Genomic DNA, 18,320 nt, shown 5'->3' with positions numbered 1-18,320 from the left:
TTGAATGCCAAACATACTTCCGGTCATTGTGGCCAAACAACTCAATCTTTGTCTCATCTGACCATAAAACTTTCCTCCAGAAGGCTTTTTCTTTGTTCATATGGTCAGCCGCAAACTTTACACGGGCTTGAAGGCCTTTCAGTCCAGGGCGATTTAAAACTCTCTTGACTGTACACAGTGACACTGATGTTCCAGCAGCTTCCAGTACATGGCAGGCCTGTGCCTTGGTGGCTCCTGGGTTATTCCTGGCCATCCGAACCAATTTCCTCTCAGCTGAGGGTGACAGTTTGGGTCTTCTTCCAGACCATGGCAAAGTGGCTACACTTCCCAATAACTCGTACTTACGTACAATTGTTTGAACTGATTATCTTGGAATCTGTAATTGTTTAGAAATGGCTCCAAGAGACATTAATGACTTGTATAACTCCACCATGCTCTCAGATCTGCACTGTGCTCCTTGGACTTTCTCATAGTACTGTGTGTTGGTCAATCCAATGAGCGCTGTCAAACAAACCCGTTTTATGTTTACACAGTGAAGCTGCCAGCTGCAGTCAATCATGATCACTGACAGGAAATTAAAAGGCCTGGGTCTTGGCAAATTAAAGGATATTTTGGAGCTTTCAGCACCACTGAATTAATAATCTAAGTGTTTGTATGTATATTTTTGACCCTGTATGTATAATTTTGGTCCTGCGTTGATTACAGAAAACCCCAAATGAATTAAAACTTGTGAACCAAATTATTATTATTTTTTATTAAAGATGTTTGTTGTACAATCATTCTGAATCAATGAATATATGTAAACTTCCGACTGCAACTATATGTATAGGGACCCAATAATGGTTTACCACACTAAGTTCTACACCTGGACACAAAAATGTGTATAAAAAAAGTTAGTCAATTGGAGTCATGTTGTTGAGAGTTGTGTTCCCAGGCTATTCTTCTAATGCTAACCAGAAAGTGGCAAAAGGACCTCAAATGGCAGAAGGACCTACCCAGTAGAAAGGTATTTTGCTTAGCGAGAAAAAAAATAGATGGAACATTGATAACCTGACATATTAACTGCAGGGGGGATTACTTATGAAATAACCATTTATAACAAATAGATTTGTATTTAATACAGTAACAAAATTAATTACAAATAATCCACCATCAAAGCACATATACCAAAATTTTGTAGCATACAATATAGATTGTTTAATTCAACAGATGGAATTAATTGCACTGATTTCCTTCTCAATATCAGTTTGTGTACTAGGTCTGATACCCTCAAATTATCCTAAAACGAATAACTACCAGAAGCGATTTAAACCTCCAATATCAAACCTCTTCATCTCCAAAATGTAACATGGCTAAATTTATACTTGCATATACAGTACTGAGACAGCACCGCTTAAAGTAGTAAACTACAGCAAGGGGCTGTACAAAGCCCGCACGCCTATGGAATGACCATCCAATTACGGTTTGAGACTCAGAGTTTTTATCTTTATGTATAGGTGGTTTGGTCAGGCATTAAATAGCTTGTCGCTTATGTAAAAGATCTAGGCCATGCAAGGGCATAGTGAGTCATGGTAAACTGGGATGTTCATTCTGACTTTAGACCATTTACAATCCCCTCCAAAAGTATCGGAACAGCAAGTCCAATGCTTTTGTTTTTGCAATATACTGAAGACATTTGGGTTTGAGATCAAAAGATGAATATAAGATGATAAATTTCAGTTTTCATTTCCATCTATATGTGTTTAACAACTTACACCATTTGGCAGACACCCTTCTCCAGAGTAATATACATTTTATCTCATTTGTATAACTGAGCAGTTGAGTGATAAGGGCCTTGCTCAAGGGCCCAGGAGCGGCAGCTTGGCAGTGCTGGGATTTGAACTCAGGAGCTTCCAATCAATAGTCCAACATCTTAAACACTGAGCTACCACTGCCCTGAAATTAAGGTAAGTAACACTTAATGTTTGGTTGAATATATCTTGTTTGCAATAACTGAATAAAGAATTGCAAAAGAATTGGCCTTGCCATTCCAATACTTTTGGGGGGCACTGTACTGTAAATGCATGTTATATAATCCAATCATAAGTTATGTGCATATGGGGGGGGGGGGGGGGGGGGGGGGGGTGATTTAGTGTGAACATTACCAGCATGTGAGTCTGGTGAACAGACCCACACTTTTTAATCGTGTTGCTGTGTTGTTAATGAGTTTTATTTCCATCTCAGCAAAAAACAAAAACAAAAAAAAAAACAACTCATTCGAGCGTGAATACTGAATGGACAGCAAGAAGAGTTTGTGAAATAAAGTTGCTCAGCATTTCAGATCTGTGTGAGATTCAGGAACAACGGTGTTCATGCTGTTGAAAACAACCTGAAATGAAAGGTAGTGGTAGCTCAGTGGTTAAAACATTCGACTACTGATTGAACTTTTGAAATTACGCTACAATGTTTCATATGTCTTCCATGTTATCCCAATCAATATGTCCCAGTTGATTTGCATCTGTACCATTCACCCCACTCCAGTGAGATCCTGTGGTGTGAGATCTAATTGAAACTGCATCCTCCTTCCTGATCACTGTCAGTTTCCACTACTTTACAAACTACACTTTAACTCCTGTGTAAAACCTCACTATCCACTACCACTCAGAGGATAATGGGCTTCCTTTCAAGTGTGATTCCTCTCAAGATTTCATCCTCATGTCATCTCAGGAAGTTTTTTTTCTTTCCACTATCACCACTGGCTTGCTCATTAGGTATCTCAATCTACATCTAATGTCTATTGTTAAAACATGTTATAAAAATAAAACTGAATTTGATTAGAATAGCTTGTCTGATAAGAATTTGGACAACATTATGTTGTGAATGGACACTAGTTCAAATAATAAAATAAATTATTTCATGAACACATCAACATTTTTTTCAGTAAATATATTTCCAATTTTTTGGAAATATATTTAAAAAGGAAAATATATTTCCAAGGTTATTCACATGAAATTTTCACCAGACTTTGGTATTAACTCAAGAAATCCACACATATAAAGAAATCCAAACATTTAAGTCCATAAATGAAGTTATGTGTAATAAAGTTGAATGACATGGGAAAAAAAGTATTGAACACACTAACTGAAATTTATTTAATACTTAGCGAAGAAGCCTTTGTTTGTAATGACGCTTCAAGACACTTCCTGTATGAAGAGATTAATGGGCCGCAGTATTCAGGTGTGTTTTTTGTCCATTCTTCTAAACATATTGTCTTTAAATCTTGTTCAGTTGGATTCGAGTCAGGTGATTGACTGGGCCATTCTAACACCTTGATTTTTTTTCTCTGAAACCAATTGAGAGTTTCCTTTGCTATATGTTTTGGATCGTTGTTCTGCTGGAAGGTCCACCCACGTCTCATCTTCTTCATCCTGGTGGATGGCAGCAGATTCTTCTCAAGAATCTCCCAGTAAAGGGCTCCATTCATCATTCCTTCAGTTATATGAAGTCTGCCAGTACCATGTGATGAAAAACAGCCCCACACCATGATGCTTCACCTCCAAACTTCACTGTTGGTATAGTGTTTTTAGGGTGATATGCAGTGCCATTTCTTCTCCAAACATGGTGTGTAGTATGAGAACCAAAAAGTTCAGAAGTTCAGGTCAGAAATCCTGTGAGGAGCTCCTATGTGTGTCCGGTTGATGATGGAGTGATGTTACTTCCACTTGTGGATAATGACCCTGATGGTGCTTACTGGAAGATTCAGAAGTTTTGAAATATGTCTGTATCTGATTCCATCAATATGTTTCACAACAATAAGGTTGCGAAGGTCTTGGGAGAGCTCTTTGCTTTTACCCATCATGAGATGTTTCTTGTGTGACACCTTGGTAACGAAAAGCCTTTTTATAGACCATCAATTTACTAACCCAGCTGATATTAATTTGCACAGATAGGAGGTATAATTACTTACAGATTTCAGCTGGTTCCATTGTCTTACCTTGCCTTGGAGAACTGCTTTTTCTTAGAATGTTCAATACTTTTTTTCTGTGTCAGTCCACTTTATTACACATAACATTATTTATGGACTTTAATGTTGTGAATTCTTTATATTTGAAATTATATTTTTGCGGAGTTAATACTGATGTCTGGCAAAAAATTTCATGTGAATATCCTCATTGGAAATATAGTTACTGAAAAAAATGTTGACGTGTTTAATACTTATTCCCCCCCCCACTGTGCATGAGCCATCTTATGAGCGAGTACCAAACCTTCCTTGAGTAGGAATTAGGGTGTTTGGCATTAGGAGAACTTGAAACTGTACAGGGCAGTGTGCTTTGAGTGTTGAAAAACCTTGATCAAGATCTAACTGGATATTCAGACCAACGTTTATAGCAATATTGTTTTGTTGTTAATTCAGAGCACTACACTGCTATTTTCATCTGTCATTCCATAGAAAAAAACTATAATACTGCTTCTAGGGATAACTGAATGCAATGCATAGATCGTATGACTTAATCATCTGACCCACATCATCCGATTCTTCTTGGTAGACAGCTTGGTTACTGCTTGGAGTGCTTGCAAAGGCAGTGCACAATTCATCCTCATGCAGCTGAAGAGCTGAGAATTGGAAGGATGTCAACCTGTAGAGGCAGGAATGACATCCATAAGTGTGATAGTAGAAGAATAAAGGAGAAAGAGTACACAAATCAATTCTGAAGTCATACCTTTGCCTGTAGTTCATCCTCTGGACTGTTATGATAACTGCGGTAACGATAGTCAGAGCTACAGCCCCCACACTGACACTTATCACAATCAGCAACCACACCCCCTTTTGGAAGTTACAGTGTTTAAAAAAAATAAATCACATACAAAAAAATCACATGCACTGAATTAATCTCAAGCAGGTCAACTGCCAAATCCATTATCATTACATCTGAATGTGGAAATTAAGGAATGCAATTTTACTCACTAGTCTATTAGGCTGATGGCTGGTAGGGGGAGGCTGGCTGGTATTCCCACAATGCATTTTGGCGGCATCCATCTGACGTGGGGGGCTAAAGCCACCCTCACATTTATCACTGGGAAGCTTTCGATACCTTTACATATAATGCACAAAGTGTCATTATGGTGAATCTGCGTGCGTGTGTATATACTGTATGTATGAGAGATTAAATGAAATAAAATGATGGAATGCCACATGCCCTGTTGTCTGGAGCTCCTCTACCTCCCCACTGAAACAGCTCTCCAGTGTTTGGTTTGTGAACGCAGGCTGTTTCACACATTCAGAGCTGTTTTCATGTTGGTAATAACCATAATCACTATAATAAAGAGAGATAAATGGACACAGAGATTATGTCAGAGGCTGTTTCACTTGACGAAAATCTTGGTTGATGCAAGAAATACTGTATGTCACAGGATACTGGAGTCCTAACGAGGTGTCTCATTACCACATGTAATCCTCTCTGGAGCAGGGACACGATTTCTGGTGCTTACTGACCACGTAGTTGCGCCCCTTTCTGCAGACTGATGTCTTCCTCAGCCTCTGAAAAGTTTCCTTGTAGCCTAAGACACATCCACCTGTCTCTGTATCTTGTTCTCCTTCATCAGAGTGGGCCAACCACTCGATGTAGTCCGGTTCACCACCTGGTGAACATCACCAACAGTCAGAGAAACATTTTAATACTGCTTTAATAATGCTGTAACATGTATTACAGTGTTTATTCCTATATGACCGCAGTAGAAAATAGAAGCTGACATAGGCTGACAAAAAGGATGAACTTCATAGGGTTGTATTTCAATGGAAGATTTTTCAAGCTTGCTTCTCAAGAGAAGAGAAAAAAAATGAATATGAAAAATGTCACTGAATACAGCTTTAATAGAATATAATGGAATTCATTTAGAAAGTAACCATCCCACAATACACATCATGTTCCTACTGAATTATAATAAACTACAAAAAAAACAGATTAAAAAGTTAAAAAGTTTACTTTCTATCTTTACTCATAGCCACTATTTTTTCACTCACATTCTCTGGTTAGAAGCTGCTCAAAGTCTATAGTCACTGCAACCCACGTGGGCTGATCGTCATCATCAGGCCGGTAACCGAACACACTGATGTTCAGAGTCTTGGCACCAGGCTCAGCTGCAATGCCAGCGAAGAAGATGGGATGCTCTGTGAAATTATAAGCCTTCCAACATTGACCCTCATCTGTGGAGAATCTGAAAACACACACACACACACACACACACACACACACACACACACACACACACACACACACTTGTATAAACAAGCTTGAACTGCTATGATTTCTACATCATTTATGTGAATTTCCTAGAGCTTACTTTATCGCATTAGCCTGTCGATCTCTGCGAACCTCCACAGCCACAATCAGGCCTCCTGAATCCAGTATGCCATACTGGTGAGGTCCTCTCAGCGCACGTATCCAGTTGTACCCTCCATCCGAGGACACGTACACGTCCGGCTTAGACACAGAAATGGAGTCCCCGACACTGCCTGTGAAAATACAGAGGCTGTAGGCTCGTACACTGGGTGACAGCATGTGAATGATTAGCCGATGCTGGTTCAGGGTTGTTACCATGAGCAATGATCAGACCAACAGCAGAAGGATGAGACAGAGGCAGCATGGGAGAAATGCCGCTGTAGTGGCTGTGCTCTCCATGAATGTGCAAGTTACACTGAAACATACAAACACAGGGTGTTATCTCTGTCTGCTCTGAAACATTTTATTAATACCAAATGTACGTACCCTTTTAACTCTTCCTTCGCATTCCACGTTTTTCGGCTTTTTTACTGGCCGCCATTTTCCACCGTTATTGAATGTGATGACTGTGCAAATCCGTCCATCTGTAACAAACGTTACAACGCGCTTTAGAATTCACAAGACGAGCACATAGATAGACTTGATAGACTAGAAGACAGGTTTCACACACTGTACTGCACGTCAAACCTTTTAATAATCCAGTTTGCCTTACAAAAAATATTCAAAATTAATTTCTTTACCACTGTATGACACAGAGGCCTGATCATAAAACGAACACAGGGCATGAATGTGTATCGTACCCTCCTCCAAAACATTGGTGAGATATGCTCCTCGCAATGACGTCACATTTGTAAAGTCGCTCTTCCTTTCGCCACCGAACAGATGCCGTTCGAGAGACTTGGAGTACAGGATGCCGCGGTCATCAGACGTGTACACTGTCCCAAAATACGTCTCATCTACATGCATGGGATCACACAGTGTAAAGTGTTAGCCGAGTCTTAGGTTAGTCAAGGCTTTCTTTGTCCCTGTCAAGCTTCTCATTTTGTTCAGACATGGCCATAAAGTCACTGCCACTGCATTTTAGCTGAAAACAAACAAACAAAAAAAAACAACAACACTGCCCTCTGCCTTAGCTACACCTTCTAGGATTAGTGAAATATGAAGCCAAAAAAAAGCCAGGTTTCATGCTAGTTTCTCAAATAGTCCCGATTTGTCAGCACTTTCAAGGACTTGTCTGGTCAGCACTTAGCAACACAGACAAACCGAGCAGATAAAGCATTAGACTGTGTATATTTAAAAAAATATTTTTTTTAAATCAAGTGGTTTCACATTAAACCAGGATGACATGATGTGTCACTTTAGATTCGGTAACATCCTTAAGTACTTAGTATTTTTAAGAACGAAGTCATTTGAGAGAAAGATCATCTGTTAGATTTTGTACCTCCAGGGCTATCCACGTGCATGAAGATCATATCTTCATCACCATCCAGAACGGAGTAGAACTGAAAACAGAGAGTAGGAACATGCGGGTATGATAAACACCTGAGTGACACAGCTCTGTGGATGTCTAGGTGTGTGTGTGTGTGTGTGTGTGTGTGTGTGTGTGTGTGTGTGTGTGTGTGTGTGCACCTGGCAGACTGTCAACATAGAGGTTGTGGGAGAAAGTCTTTTTTCTGCTGAATCGATAAAAATATACTGAGACCAGCATCCTTACAAATCTCCAGCCATGTGCATAAGCATTTCTGTGTGTGTGTGCGTGTGTGTGCGTGTGAGGAAATAACCTCTGTTTTGTCCTGTTTTAAATTTCTGACCTTCCACCAGGTGAAAAATTTGAACAAGGTGATGGATATAGTGTGTAAGTTCATTCAGTCATTCTTCCTCACCTGCTCTGAGGTGGCTGATGGGAGTACGGCTTTGGTGAATCGATCGCCATGGTCCGAAGACACGTAAATAGCCCGAGGAGAACCCTACACACAAACATGTATCAGACGTAAAGCTGAAAATACTGCATAGTGTAACTTATGGTCAAACATTTAATTGTGGATGCATTTTTGCAACCGGTCTCTCCATGACGGAGGTGAAGAGGAAGCCTCCAATGTAGCCAAACGAGAAAATATTCTGAGCGATGGTGGAGAAGGTTCGGCCCAGGTCCTGCGTGCGTCTCAAGAAAAGGTCTCCTCGCCTGTCGGCCTCCGCTGCATCCGTTTGAAATCGCGAAGGCACATAGAAAGAAACCATTTACACGGCTTTTGTTTCATTTATTTATCCTTGAACAAGGAACAAGGAACAGTGAACAAGGAACTCTCACCTGTGTCTTTAGGGCTATAACTGAAAAAAAGAGTGTCGCCAGGTCCCCTTCAGAGAGAAAAAGAGAAAAAAGAGAAGGAACTGTACGAGAGATTAAAAGACAGTGCTGAGTCCCTCTGACAAGCAGGACTAGAAATAGAAATAAACGTGTCTCTCACAATCTATATTATTAAAGCAGTGTCGATCTCACCATGTAAAAGAGTAAACTCCGTCATGGATTTTAGACCAGCTGCTCCCAAAGTTCTGTGAGAGCCATAGACTGCCCTGTAAACACGTTATAAGAAACAGAGCAGTCTCTGTAATGATTCAAGTCTGGGTTCTGCCTCTAAAATGCCCAGCTAGTATACTGCATACTGTTAACTCAAATTCACCTGAACTAACTAAGAAAACACTTTCAGGATTTCATCGTTCGTCTTACATGACTCTATTGTACATACATACTACATATATACATAAAGACATTTTATGTTAATCAATAATTCTGCAGGAGGAGATACTATTATATCACATTAATGGGACATGTTCCACAAACTGTTCCCAGAAAACTGTCCAGAACAAAAGTTAAAACTGAAAGATCCTAACAATGGACTACTACACCAGTAGTCACCAACCCTGTTCCTGGAGATCTACCTTCCAGAAGACTTTAGCTCCAACCATAATGGTGTCCACCTGACCATCTAATCATCGCCTTAAAATGTTCCTGATCAACTAAAATAGCTGTGTTGGATTTTAGTGGGAGATGAAACCTGCAGGAAGGTAGATCTCAAGGAACAGAGATGGTGAACAGGGTAGAACAGGGCTGTCTGATCTTATGTGCAAAGAACCGGTGTGGGTGCAGGTTTTCATCCCAACCAAGCAGGAGCCACACCTGATTCTGCCTGTTTAATCAATTGAGCTTGGCTTTAAATAGGCTCAGGTGTGGCTTCTGCTCGGTTCTTTCCGGATAAGACTGTACACCCCTACTGTAAAAGGGCAACATTAAATTAAGTATGGAGTAAGTATTGACTTAAGTTTGAATTGTATGATAGGATTTACCATCAGATAGTTACAATCAAAACAAGGTACAAAGACTATTTATTATCACACTGAATGTTGAACCACTGGAGGTTTGATTTGACTCACCTTGGTGCTGATGACCAAGAGGCAGTCTGGGTTGTGGTGATGGAAGGAAATGGGCTGAGCTGGGTGGAATGGCAGCTGTACTGGTCTGAACGTCTTTCCTGAGTCTGTGGAGGTAAATATAAGTCCTCCTGGGACACTGGTAATGGGTAGCTCAGCTGTCAAAATCACCTGTGAAAATATAATATGACAATAGCTGTGACAAAGTTTCAACGTGACTTACTGTACATAGTGAAATAAAACAGTTTAAATTTCAAGAAAGCTTTTTTTTTCTGTCTCTGTTAATTCTGTCCATCATAAGCCAGGACATTTGATAAAAACATACAGGACTGTTCAGAATGAATAGTATGTTTACAGATGGAAGTGAACTGCACCCTGCTAATACTTTCTTTGATCTTGATCAGCTGTCACATTTATGTTTGTAGATTAATACAAATTGTTGTTGTTGTTTTTTAAAATAATACACATTTATTCGTTTTCAAGAGCATTACAGCGTTTCAGGACTGTTTTCCCTAATCTGACACGACGCTTACGCTTACTCCTCCACCTTTTGATGGACCTAATTCGTCAAGCTGGATATGAGCTCAATTTTTTTGTAGGTTGTTTGTAGGGGAATTTACGCTGAAATTTGGCATTCATGAAATTCCTGTTCGTTCAGAAATATATATTCGTATCCAAACGAAAGGAGACTTATAAAGAGACACACTACTGTAAAACCGTGATCACTTCCAAATCAGATGAGTTACTGCAATTTTATATAACACTCAAGCTTAAATTTCAATGACACACACACATCGTCATATTAATGTTGTTCATTAAAGACATAATATGAAAAAAAGATAAATAAGACCAGGCATTAAATTGAATAAAAAGAAATGCTGCTGTAAAAAAAAAAAAGGAGGGTGCCATTGCATCTTATTTTAACGCTGCGCAATACCATGATCAATGAGAGACTGATCTGGTATGTCTTGATCTATAACGTGCCGTATATTCCCTAATGTACTGCCATCATCAGGCATTCCCAGTGTATCAGGTTTCCTTTACGACACACGCTCTCCTGTGTTTCCGAACACGACACCGACACCAGGGAGGGATGAATTGGTGTACGAAGTGAGAGACTTCTGTCACAATTAATCATAGCATAATTTCAATGTCAGACCATTTCCTTTCACCTCACTAGATACACACCTAATTCTGAAATTTCTGTAATTTGTCTCTAGACTGCATCTCTAGGTGCTGTTACACTACTCGTTTTTTTTTAGTTTTTTTTTTTATAAATTGGTCGTCTAGACCTGAGTCAAAATAAATTCCACTTTGCTATTTTGTCCTGTGGACGTCACTAAATGCAAATTTTTGGGTGAACGGCGTTCATCAACATACTTCTGAGTAAGAAGAATATCAGCGTTAATGACACTTTTGCAAATCTACCAGATTTGAAAATCTCATTAGTTGTCCTACAAAAACATTTAAAGACACCTTTACTAAAGAATCTGATAAATGAGGCCCAGCGATGTTGTGTTTCAATGAATGTGCTAAACAACTATAAAGTGGTTTCACCTGCTGTGAATTCCCCGGTCCAACAGATATCCCAAAGTCCTTTCTTATGAAGGAACTGTTGATGGTATACGAGATGTCATGAAAGGATTTCCCAAAATCTTCACTAGCAGAAAGCAGAGAAAAACTAGGTTATAAAATGTTTGGTAAAGTGTGTAACAGAGATTAACAAGAACGGATAACACCACATAATTGACCACCGCTTGCTGTGCACTAACCTCCTGTACAGTCGCATGGAGCCACGCTCATAAATGGATTCCAGTGGCGCGGTAACTGTGGATAAAACCAGAATAACCTGAGAGAAAAGAGATTTAGATTTTACACAGTTCGCGTCAGGGTCAGTTCAGAAGTATTACTCATCAGTCTACTGTGTTAGTCTTCTTTATAGCACTCTTGTACTCCAGTCAGTCCTGCCAGGATTTTTCAATTTCTCAATTAACACAATATCAAGCAAACTTTGCAATATTTTCTCTTTTTATTTCAAAATTACTGCAGATTTTCCGCAGATTTGGTCAGAGACACGTCATCACAACACGCATTCAGCCAAAGTCCTCTCTGATTCACGTGCGTCGAAAATGAGTACAGCTAAAAGGTCTCATTTACCAACAAACATTACTGCGAAAGACAATTTTGTGCGATTGCGATTTTCCCAATTCAAGTAGTTTTCCGCAAAAAAAAAAAAAAGCACAAGAAAACTCCGCAAAACTTTTAAAAACCTGTAGTAAAATCAAGCATTTTTTGGCTGTAACGATCACAAAAAAGAACTCTGAGAAATCCTGTATGGACTGATTAATACTACCATAAAGAGACATAGTCTTACTGCACTTGTATGATCATTCTGCCTCATTTTTAAGTTACTTTAAATAAAAGTGTCTGCCATGCGAATGCACATGAATGCTTTTTTTTAAAAATACAACCAAGAAAATAGTAAACAAACTAAAGTAAAACACGTCAAAAGATATGACGATTCCTAACACTTTTTTCATGCAAAATTTTTACTTACCCCAGTTCCATCGCCTACCCGTGCTAGAATAAAACTAGATCCGTCATCTCCGTGGAAGACAGTCTATAATGGAAAAGAACAGAAACTTTACATATAACATACTGGTTAATACACAATAGAAATAGTTTTCGATTATTGTTATTATTATTATTATTAGTAGTAGTAGTAGTAGTAGTAGTATGAAAAAGAAAGCTATGCATGGATACCTAAGGATCTGCTATAATATCTGTCGCTTCATACCCGGTTACCTTTTGTGTGATTGTGTTAGAACCCTGAACACTGATCAGTCCTACAGTGTGTACACAGCGAGTGAACACACAGCAACGTCCTCAGTCCTCAGTGTGGAACACTACTACTGTAACACCTGACAATTTACCTGTTTGTTCTTATTTACAGTACAAAAAACTCCAAAGTGTATGATGAAGACCTACAGCACTGATACACACCTGCTGCAACACAGCAACAACAAAAACAATAGAAACCCTTTAATGGTTTAAACGGGAACTGTATTGATTTTAATGGAAACTGTAATGGGACTCTACTGGTCATTTTTATGTCTAGTGGATACCATTAAGGACCAGTGGATACCATTCTAATGTTTTTGTTTGTTTGTTTGTTTTTCCAGCAGGGGACTGGGAACATATGAATATTCTAAGAGTGAGCTGACTAGTTTTAAAAGGTTTTTGATATCAATATAGTATAACTACATATCTTCAGACTAGCTCAGGTACATACAATGTAGCATGTAGGCAGTGGAGTCACACAGTTACCATTAAGCAGACAAATACATAGTACACATCTCTCTCTCTCTCTCTCTCTCTCTCTCTCTCTCTCTCTCACCTCGTACGTGTTGCTCTCCAGGGCTGTGTGCTCTCTGGGACTCACGGGAGTCGTACATTCTACGAAGTTGGACTGGAGCGACCGTTTGGTCCGAAAAGCGCTGAAGTCCTCTGGAAGAGACCTGGAGAAAGTCAGTGTTTCACACAGCACCCCTGCATCTACAAGCACCAGTGAACCTGTAAGAGCTACAGCAGCCAGTCTCCAGATCATCACTAGGTCATCTAGACGCACAGCGCACACTGATCCACAGTGATCCAGCATCAGTACATCAGTACCTCAGTACCCCAGCAGTGTGAGAGACACCGCGCTTCCAGACACCGCGGTTAAACCTGCCGCTCCTCCTGAAATCACCGTTAATGGAACCGCACCTAGATTTTTATGGGCGCGGCTTGTACACACTTCGCGGTAACGGCACAACCACAGCAACTTAACTTTGATATTAAATTACCATTTTAAATAAGTAACAAAACAAACACACAACTTTTCACAGTGTCTGTGAGTATACAGACTAAACGTTTTCTTCAATCTTTCAGTGCATTCAGTCAAATAAAAACACATTTACTAAAAACATAATTTAAGCAACTATTATTATTATTATTATTATTATTAATCAAAACGTAAATACATGTTTTAAATCTAGATGGTTCATTGCACAGAGGAAACTTACTTCATTTCAAGTCACTCATGTCAGTTTACACTGAAGTACTCTATGCTCACCATTAGGATCAACTCATTTTACTGTAGCATTTTAAAGTAATTGCTCTTCAAACTCACTAAATCTGTCAGTATGATTGAACTCGGAGGCACTTTGTAATCCCTTGTCACAATGGACATTTCAAATGGGTAGATGATCAAACCCACTCAACTGATTTCTCTGTAGAATTTTAAAGTAAAAGCAATTTTTAATTAAAAAAAAATAATCACTGGATCTGTCAATACAGTTGAACCCGGAGGAGGCACTTTGTAATTGATTATAAACTTGACATTTCACATCCCAGATCAACGATCTTATCTTATCTTAAAACCTGCTTACATCAGTACTCTATACAGCCAATAAAAGATGTATTCATTTGATTCTAGAAAGTTAGCATATTTCACCTTCAAGTTTAAAAGATGAATGAGTCGTATTAAGGTGACAGAAGTGTAACCTACTACAGAGCGCACATTTCAAGTAGATACCTCCATAGACCAAACGATCTGTTTAGATCTGTTGATTGCATTGGCAACAACCAATTTTTTAGGTTATTACAAACCATAGCAATGTTCCTAAATTGAATATCACATTTTTTAAAACCAATTTTAACAATCCAGATTACTACTTAAATATGTACATATTATGAATTAAGAATGAGGGCAGCACAGTGGCTTAGTGGTTAGCACATTTGTCTCACACCTCCAGGGTTGGGGGGGTTCGAATCCTGCCCCCCTGCGCTTCGGGGGTTTCCTCCAGGTACTCCAGTTTCCTCCCCCAGTCCAAACGCATGCGTTGTAGGTTGATTGACATTTCCAAATTGTCTGTAGTGTGAGTATATGTGTGCGATTGTTCCCTGCGATGTGTACCCCCGTCATGCCCTGAGCTCCCTGGGATAGGGTCCAGGCGCCCCGCGACCCTGTGTAGGATAATGCGGTACAGAAAATGGATGGATGGGTCAGCGAGTGATAAGTTGGCTCAAAAACAGTCACATTTTCTATGTGTGTATATATATATATATATATATATATATATATATATATATATATATATATATATATATATATATATATATATATATACACACACACATATAACACTTTTAGTTATATATGTACTTGTAGTAAGTTCAGAGTGTAATGTCCAATTCCAGAGTCCATATTTATGGTAAGGTGCACGATATTTTTACATTTACAAATGAAACAAGTAGCTAAGTATTAGATATTGGTATAAAATATGTTTTTGCATAAATTATGTATAAATTATGTATAATTGTGTATTATGTCAGAGCAACATAAATTTAGCAATTATGTAGTTATTACAGAACATTTACACAGTCAATTGGGAATCCATGTATTTTCTATTTAACTGTCTAAGTTCCCACTCAGTCCCATCATATGTTAGACCAGGAGTTCCCAGACATTTTTGGGCAAACAACCTAAAATGGCCATTATGAATTATGAATTTTCTGCAACCCCAAGCCTTGACCACCCTACATTTTTGAAATTACAGATTTACAATAAAGGACTACTGTACTGTTTGAGCATTTTATTATGTCAGTAACATGTATGTAACAGAAGGGACTTTTCAGAAAGTCAGGAGGTGTGTTTGAAAGGAGGCTGTCTTTTCCACTGTCATATTTGGCTTTGAACAATACATAAGGAATAAAACACGACAGGCATGTTAACATAGGAAAAGAATCAATATTGCATCATGAAGATGTCCTCCATGGAAGATCTGGAGGCCTTCATGGAGTTCTTTGAGCACATGGCAGCTGAACTGGAATGGGGTGAAAGCCGAGAGCTATGGCATGGGAAGTCTCGCCTTCGGCTTTGGACTTGAGCAGGGCATGAGCTCAACTGGGAAAGCTGCCATGTCTCCAGCTCTCCCCTCTGTGACATAGCTCATGGTCAGCTGATACACAAGTTCTTACCCCCCAACAAAAAAACAAACAAAAAAACCCCCACAATTTCTAGGGGAAGCTCATATCTGGGCAGCCGGAACACCGTTTTCAAGGCTGACAAACTCTTTAGGCTTGGGTCTCCCATGGTGACCAGGATTTCTGGCCAAAGGCGCACTCAGTTAGCCGGGACAGCATGAATTGCAGCCAAAAAAATTGCCACCGAAGCAGGAATCCATCTGGCGCAAATTCAGTGCCATCAAAGGGAGCCGGACTGCCTGTGAACATAAATTGGGGGAATTGGATAGAGTCAAATGCCGGCATGGACAGCTTGGCGTTATGCCACTCTCGAGCACCTGCTGCATCCATTGTTTGGGCGAAGTATTCTGTCAGGGATCTGATGAGGATGCATGTGCAGGTACTCGATGGCTTTATTAATCTTGGCAAACATGACAAAGACGTAATCCAAAAGCGTGGTCAAACAACAGGCAAGGGTCCGGCGATGCACAAACAACATAAACAAGGACAGGCAAGATCACAAATATGAACAGCAGAGCTAGGTCAAAACCAGAGAAGCAAATGATGAATCAAATGGCTTGGTAATGACTGGTATAAAGAGACACAGAACATATACTTCATTCAAACAAAGAAACATAAGGGCTACATATACATACATAAACTAATCAAGGGCAAAATGAACACAGGTGAGAGTAATCATGACACATTAGGGAGACAAACAATGACAAGACAATGGTGGAGGCAAGATAACAGTGTGTGTAAGTAACAGGCTGGAGGTCCTGTGCAGAGAGATGCCAATCTTGATTGATTGAGACAGGATTCCTAAAAACATTGTCTCGTTTGATTACATAAATGAGATCAACGTAAGTCACTGTGGATAAGGGCGTCTGCCTAATGCTATTAATGCTAATAAACGTTTAGTGATAGATATCAGAGTATTTGAAGTAAGAATGGGAACAGGTGAAGCCAAAATGACTCTGAGGCCCTCTGGTGGCTTGTTGGAGTACAGTTGACCTTAATTTTTCTATGATAAATAAAAGGGCATGGTTGATGAGATGATAGACCGTTTTGGGGTGGACAGAAACTTCTCATGAAAGTGCATAAAGTTTCTAATATGCACCTGAATCTCTTACTGAGATATTCTCTTACTTCCTGGGCTTCCTTCTTCTAATATATATTAGAAGGTGGCCCACATATGCCCTTGGTGGGCTTGTTTCAGTACTCTGTCCTGGTCATAATCTCTTCTCTTCAATACTTCATTTAAAATTGCTTTTAATGTTAATTATTACAGTGAGCTCCAAATCACTCTTTTATGCCTCCTAAAATCTGAATAATTCAGTGACATTTACAAAAATCTCCCTTTATGATATCTAATCCACCAATACTGCACATATACATGTTCACTTGGGTTTAAAATAGGATTTAATATTTAGTGGGCTATGGGCTATGACTGGGGTCCAGGTGGGCATTATTGTCTGGGGTCTACCTGCGTCCTAAGTGAGCTAATACAGGCTAACTTTTATTTTATATTTCAGTGGAAAAATATTTCAAATGAATACCTCATACTCACTCACTGTGCGCTGTTCACTAGTGTAAGTGCAGATGTATTTTATATATTAGTGACTGTGGATTATTTATTTTTCACCACTGGTCTCATGTTTGAATCTGTAATGTTTCTGGGAAAATACGACCCTTTGCTTTGAAACACTTAATACAGTAGGTGCTTGATTCGTTCTGCCAAAAAGATGTAATCAGTGATGTCTGAAACTTTGTTATAACCATATGACTGGAAATTGACTTAAAAGAAGTGCAAACCCTGGCATGTGTTTCTAAAATAATTCAAGAAAATTGAATTATTTTTTTTAAAGTTAGGGTTGTTTGTTGTTTTTTTGCTTTTTGTTTATTAAGTAATACACAGCATACTTAATGTTACCAGTTGACTTTATTGTTAAGAAATAAAACCCATTTGAAAGCATTGGAGTGCACAGATTTGTTAGTTGGAACCCAAAACTCCTGCTTCATGAGCTACCAGGAACTGCACTTCACAATTTTGACCGCCAGATGTCACTAGCGCACACTGGTGGAAAACTCTAAATAATGAACCTCTCTCACTACATTTAGGAAGGAAAGTTGATTGCTTCAGAAAGCTTTATTTTACCATCAGTACCGTATGCAGCCATGCAAGAAAATAAAATGTTTCACATAGTTTGGCATAAACAAACCGCTAGTATTTATTTAATCAGTTTTGGATATTGTTTATGGCGATATCAGAGTAATGCATCTAATTGGGAAGAACTTCATCATGCAGCAAGACAATGACCAAAAACACAACAAAAGGACTTCATGGGGAGGGGGGTGACCACTGCACTAGAGTAAAGCCGGGTGCACACTTTGCAATTTTCAATAGTCCTTTGCGACTGTTGCTTGTCAGACTGTATGAACACGGTCCCCGCTGTAATCCACGTCACTCTATAGGATCTCTGACATCATTAATGTCAGACTGTACGACAGTCAAATATTCAGGCGGGATTTTGGCCCATTCTTCTAAACATATTGTCTTTAAATCTTTTTTTATTTAAAGACAATATGTTGACTGGGCCATTCTAACACCTTGATTTTTTTTCTCTG

General features: G+C 39.1%; 1 protein-coding gene across 1 annotated transcript; it reads right to left on the bottom strand.

Moving 5' to 3' along the window:
- Positions 1-1,182: 1,182 nt before the first annotated feature.
- Positions 1,183-13,451, bottom strand: si:dkey-159a18.1 (sortilin). Its single transcript, XM_017493844.3, has 21 exons — positions 13,084-13,451; positions 12,244-12,306; positions 11,459-11,535; positions 11,244-11,346; positions 9,690-9,857; positions 8,758-8,831; positions 8,569-8,615; positions 8,319-8,455; positions 8,144-8,227; positions 7,702-7,762; positions 7,061-7,216; positions 6,747-6,844; positions 6,576-6,675; positions 6,322-6,493; positions 6,002-6,195; positions 5,424-5,619; positions 5,178-5,294; positions 4,946-5,072; positions 4,701-4,804; positions 4,505-4,616; positions 1,183-2,368 (listed from the first exon to the last, which is right to left on the bottom strand). Exons 1-21 carry the CDS (start codon positions 13,342-13,344, stop codon positions 2,309-2,311), a joined length of 2,511 nt encoding a protein of 836 aa, XP_017349333.1. The 5' UTR covers positions 13,345-13,451; the 3' UTR covers positions 1,183-2,308.
- Between the last annotated feature and the right edge of the window lie 4,869 nt (positions 13,452-18,320).

This window comes from Ictalurus punctatus, chromosome 19, assembly GCF_001660625.3.
Source record: "Ictalurus punctatus breed USDA103 chromosome 19, Coco_2.0, whole genome shotgun sequence".
Classification (NCBI taxonomy): Eukaryota; Metazoa; Chordata; class Actinopteri; order Siluriformes; family Ictaluridae; genus Ictalurus; species Ictalurus punctatus.
This window is presented reverse-complemented; position numbering and strand designations above follow the sequence as displayed.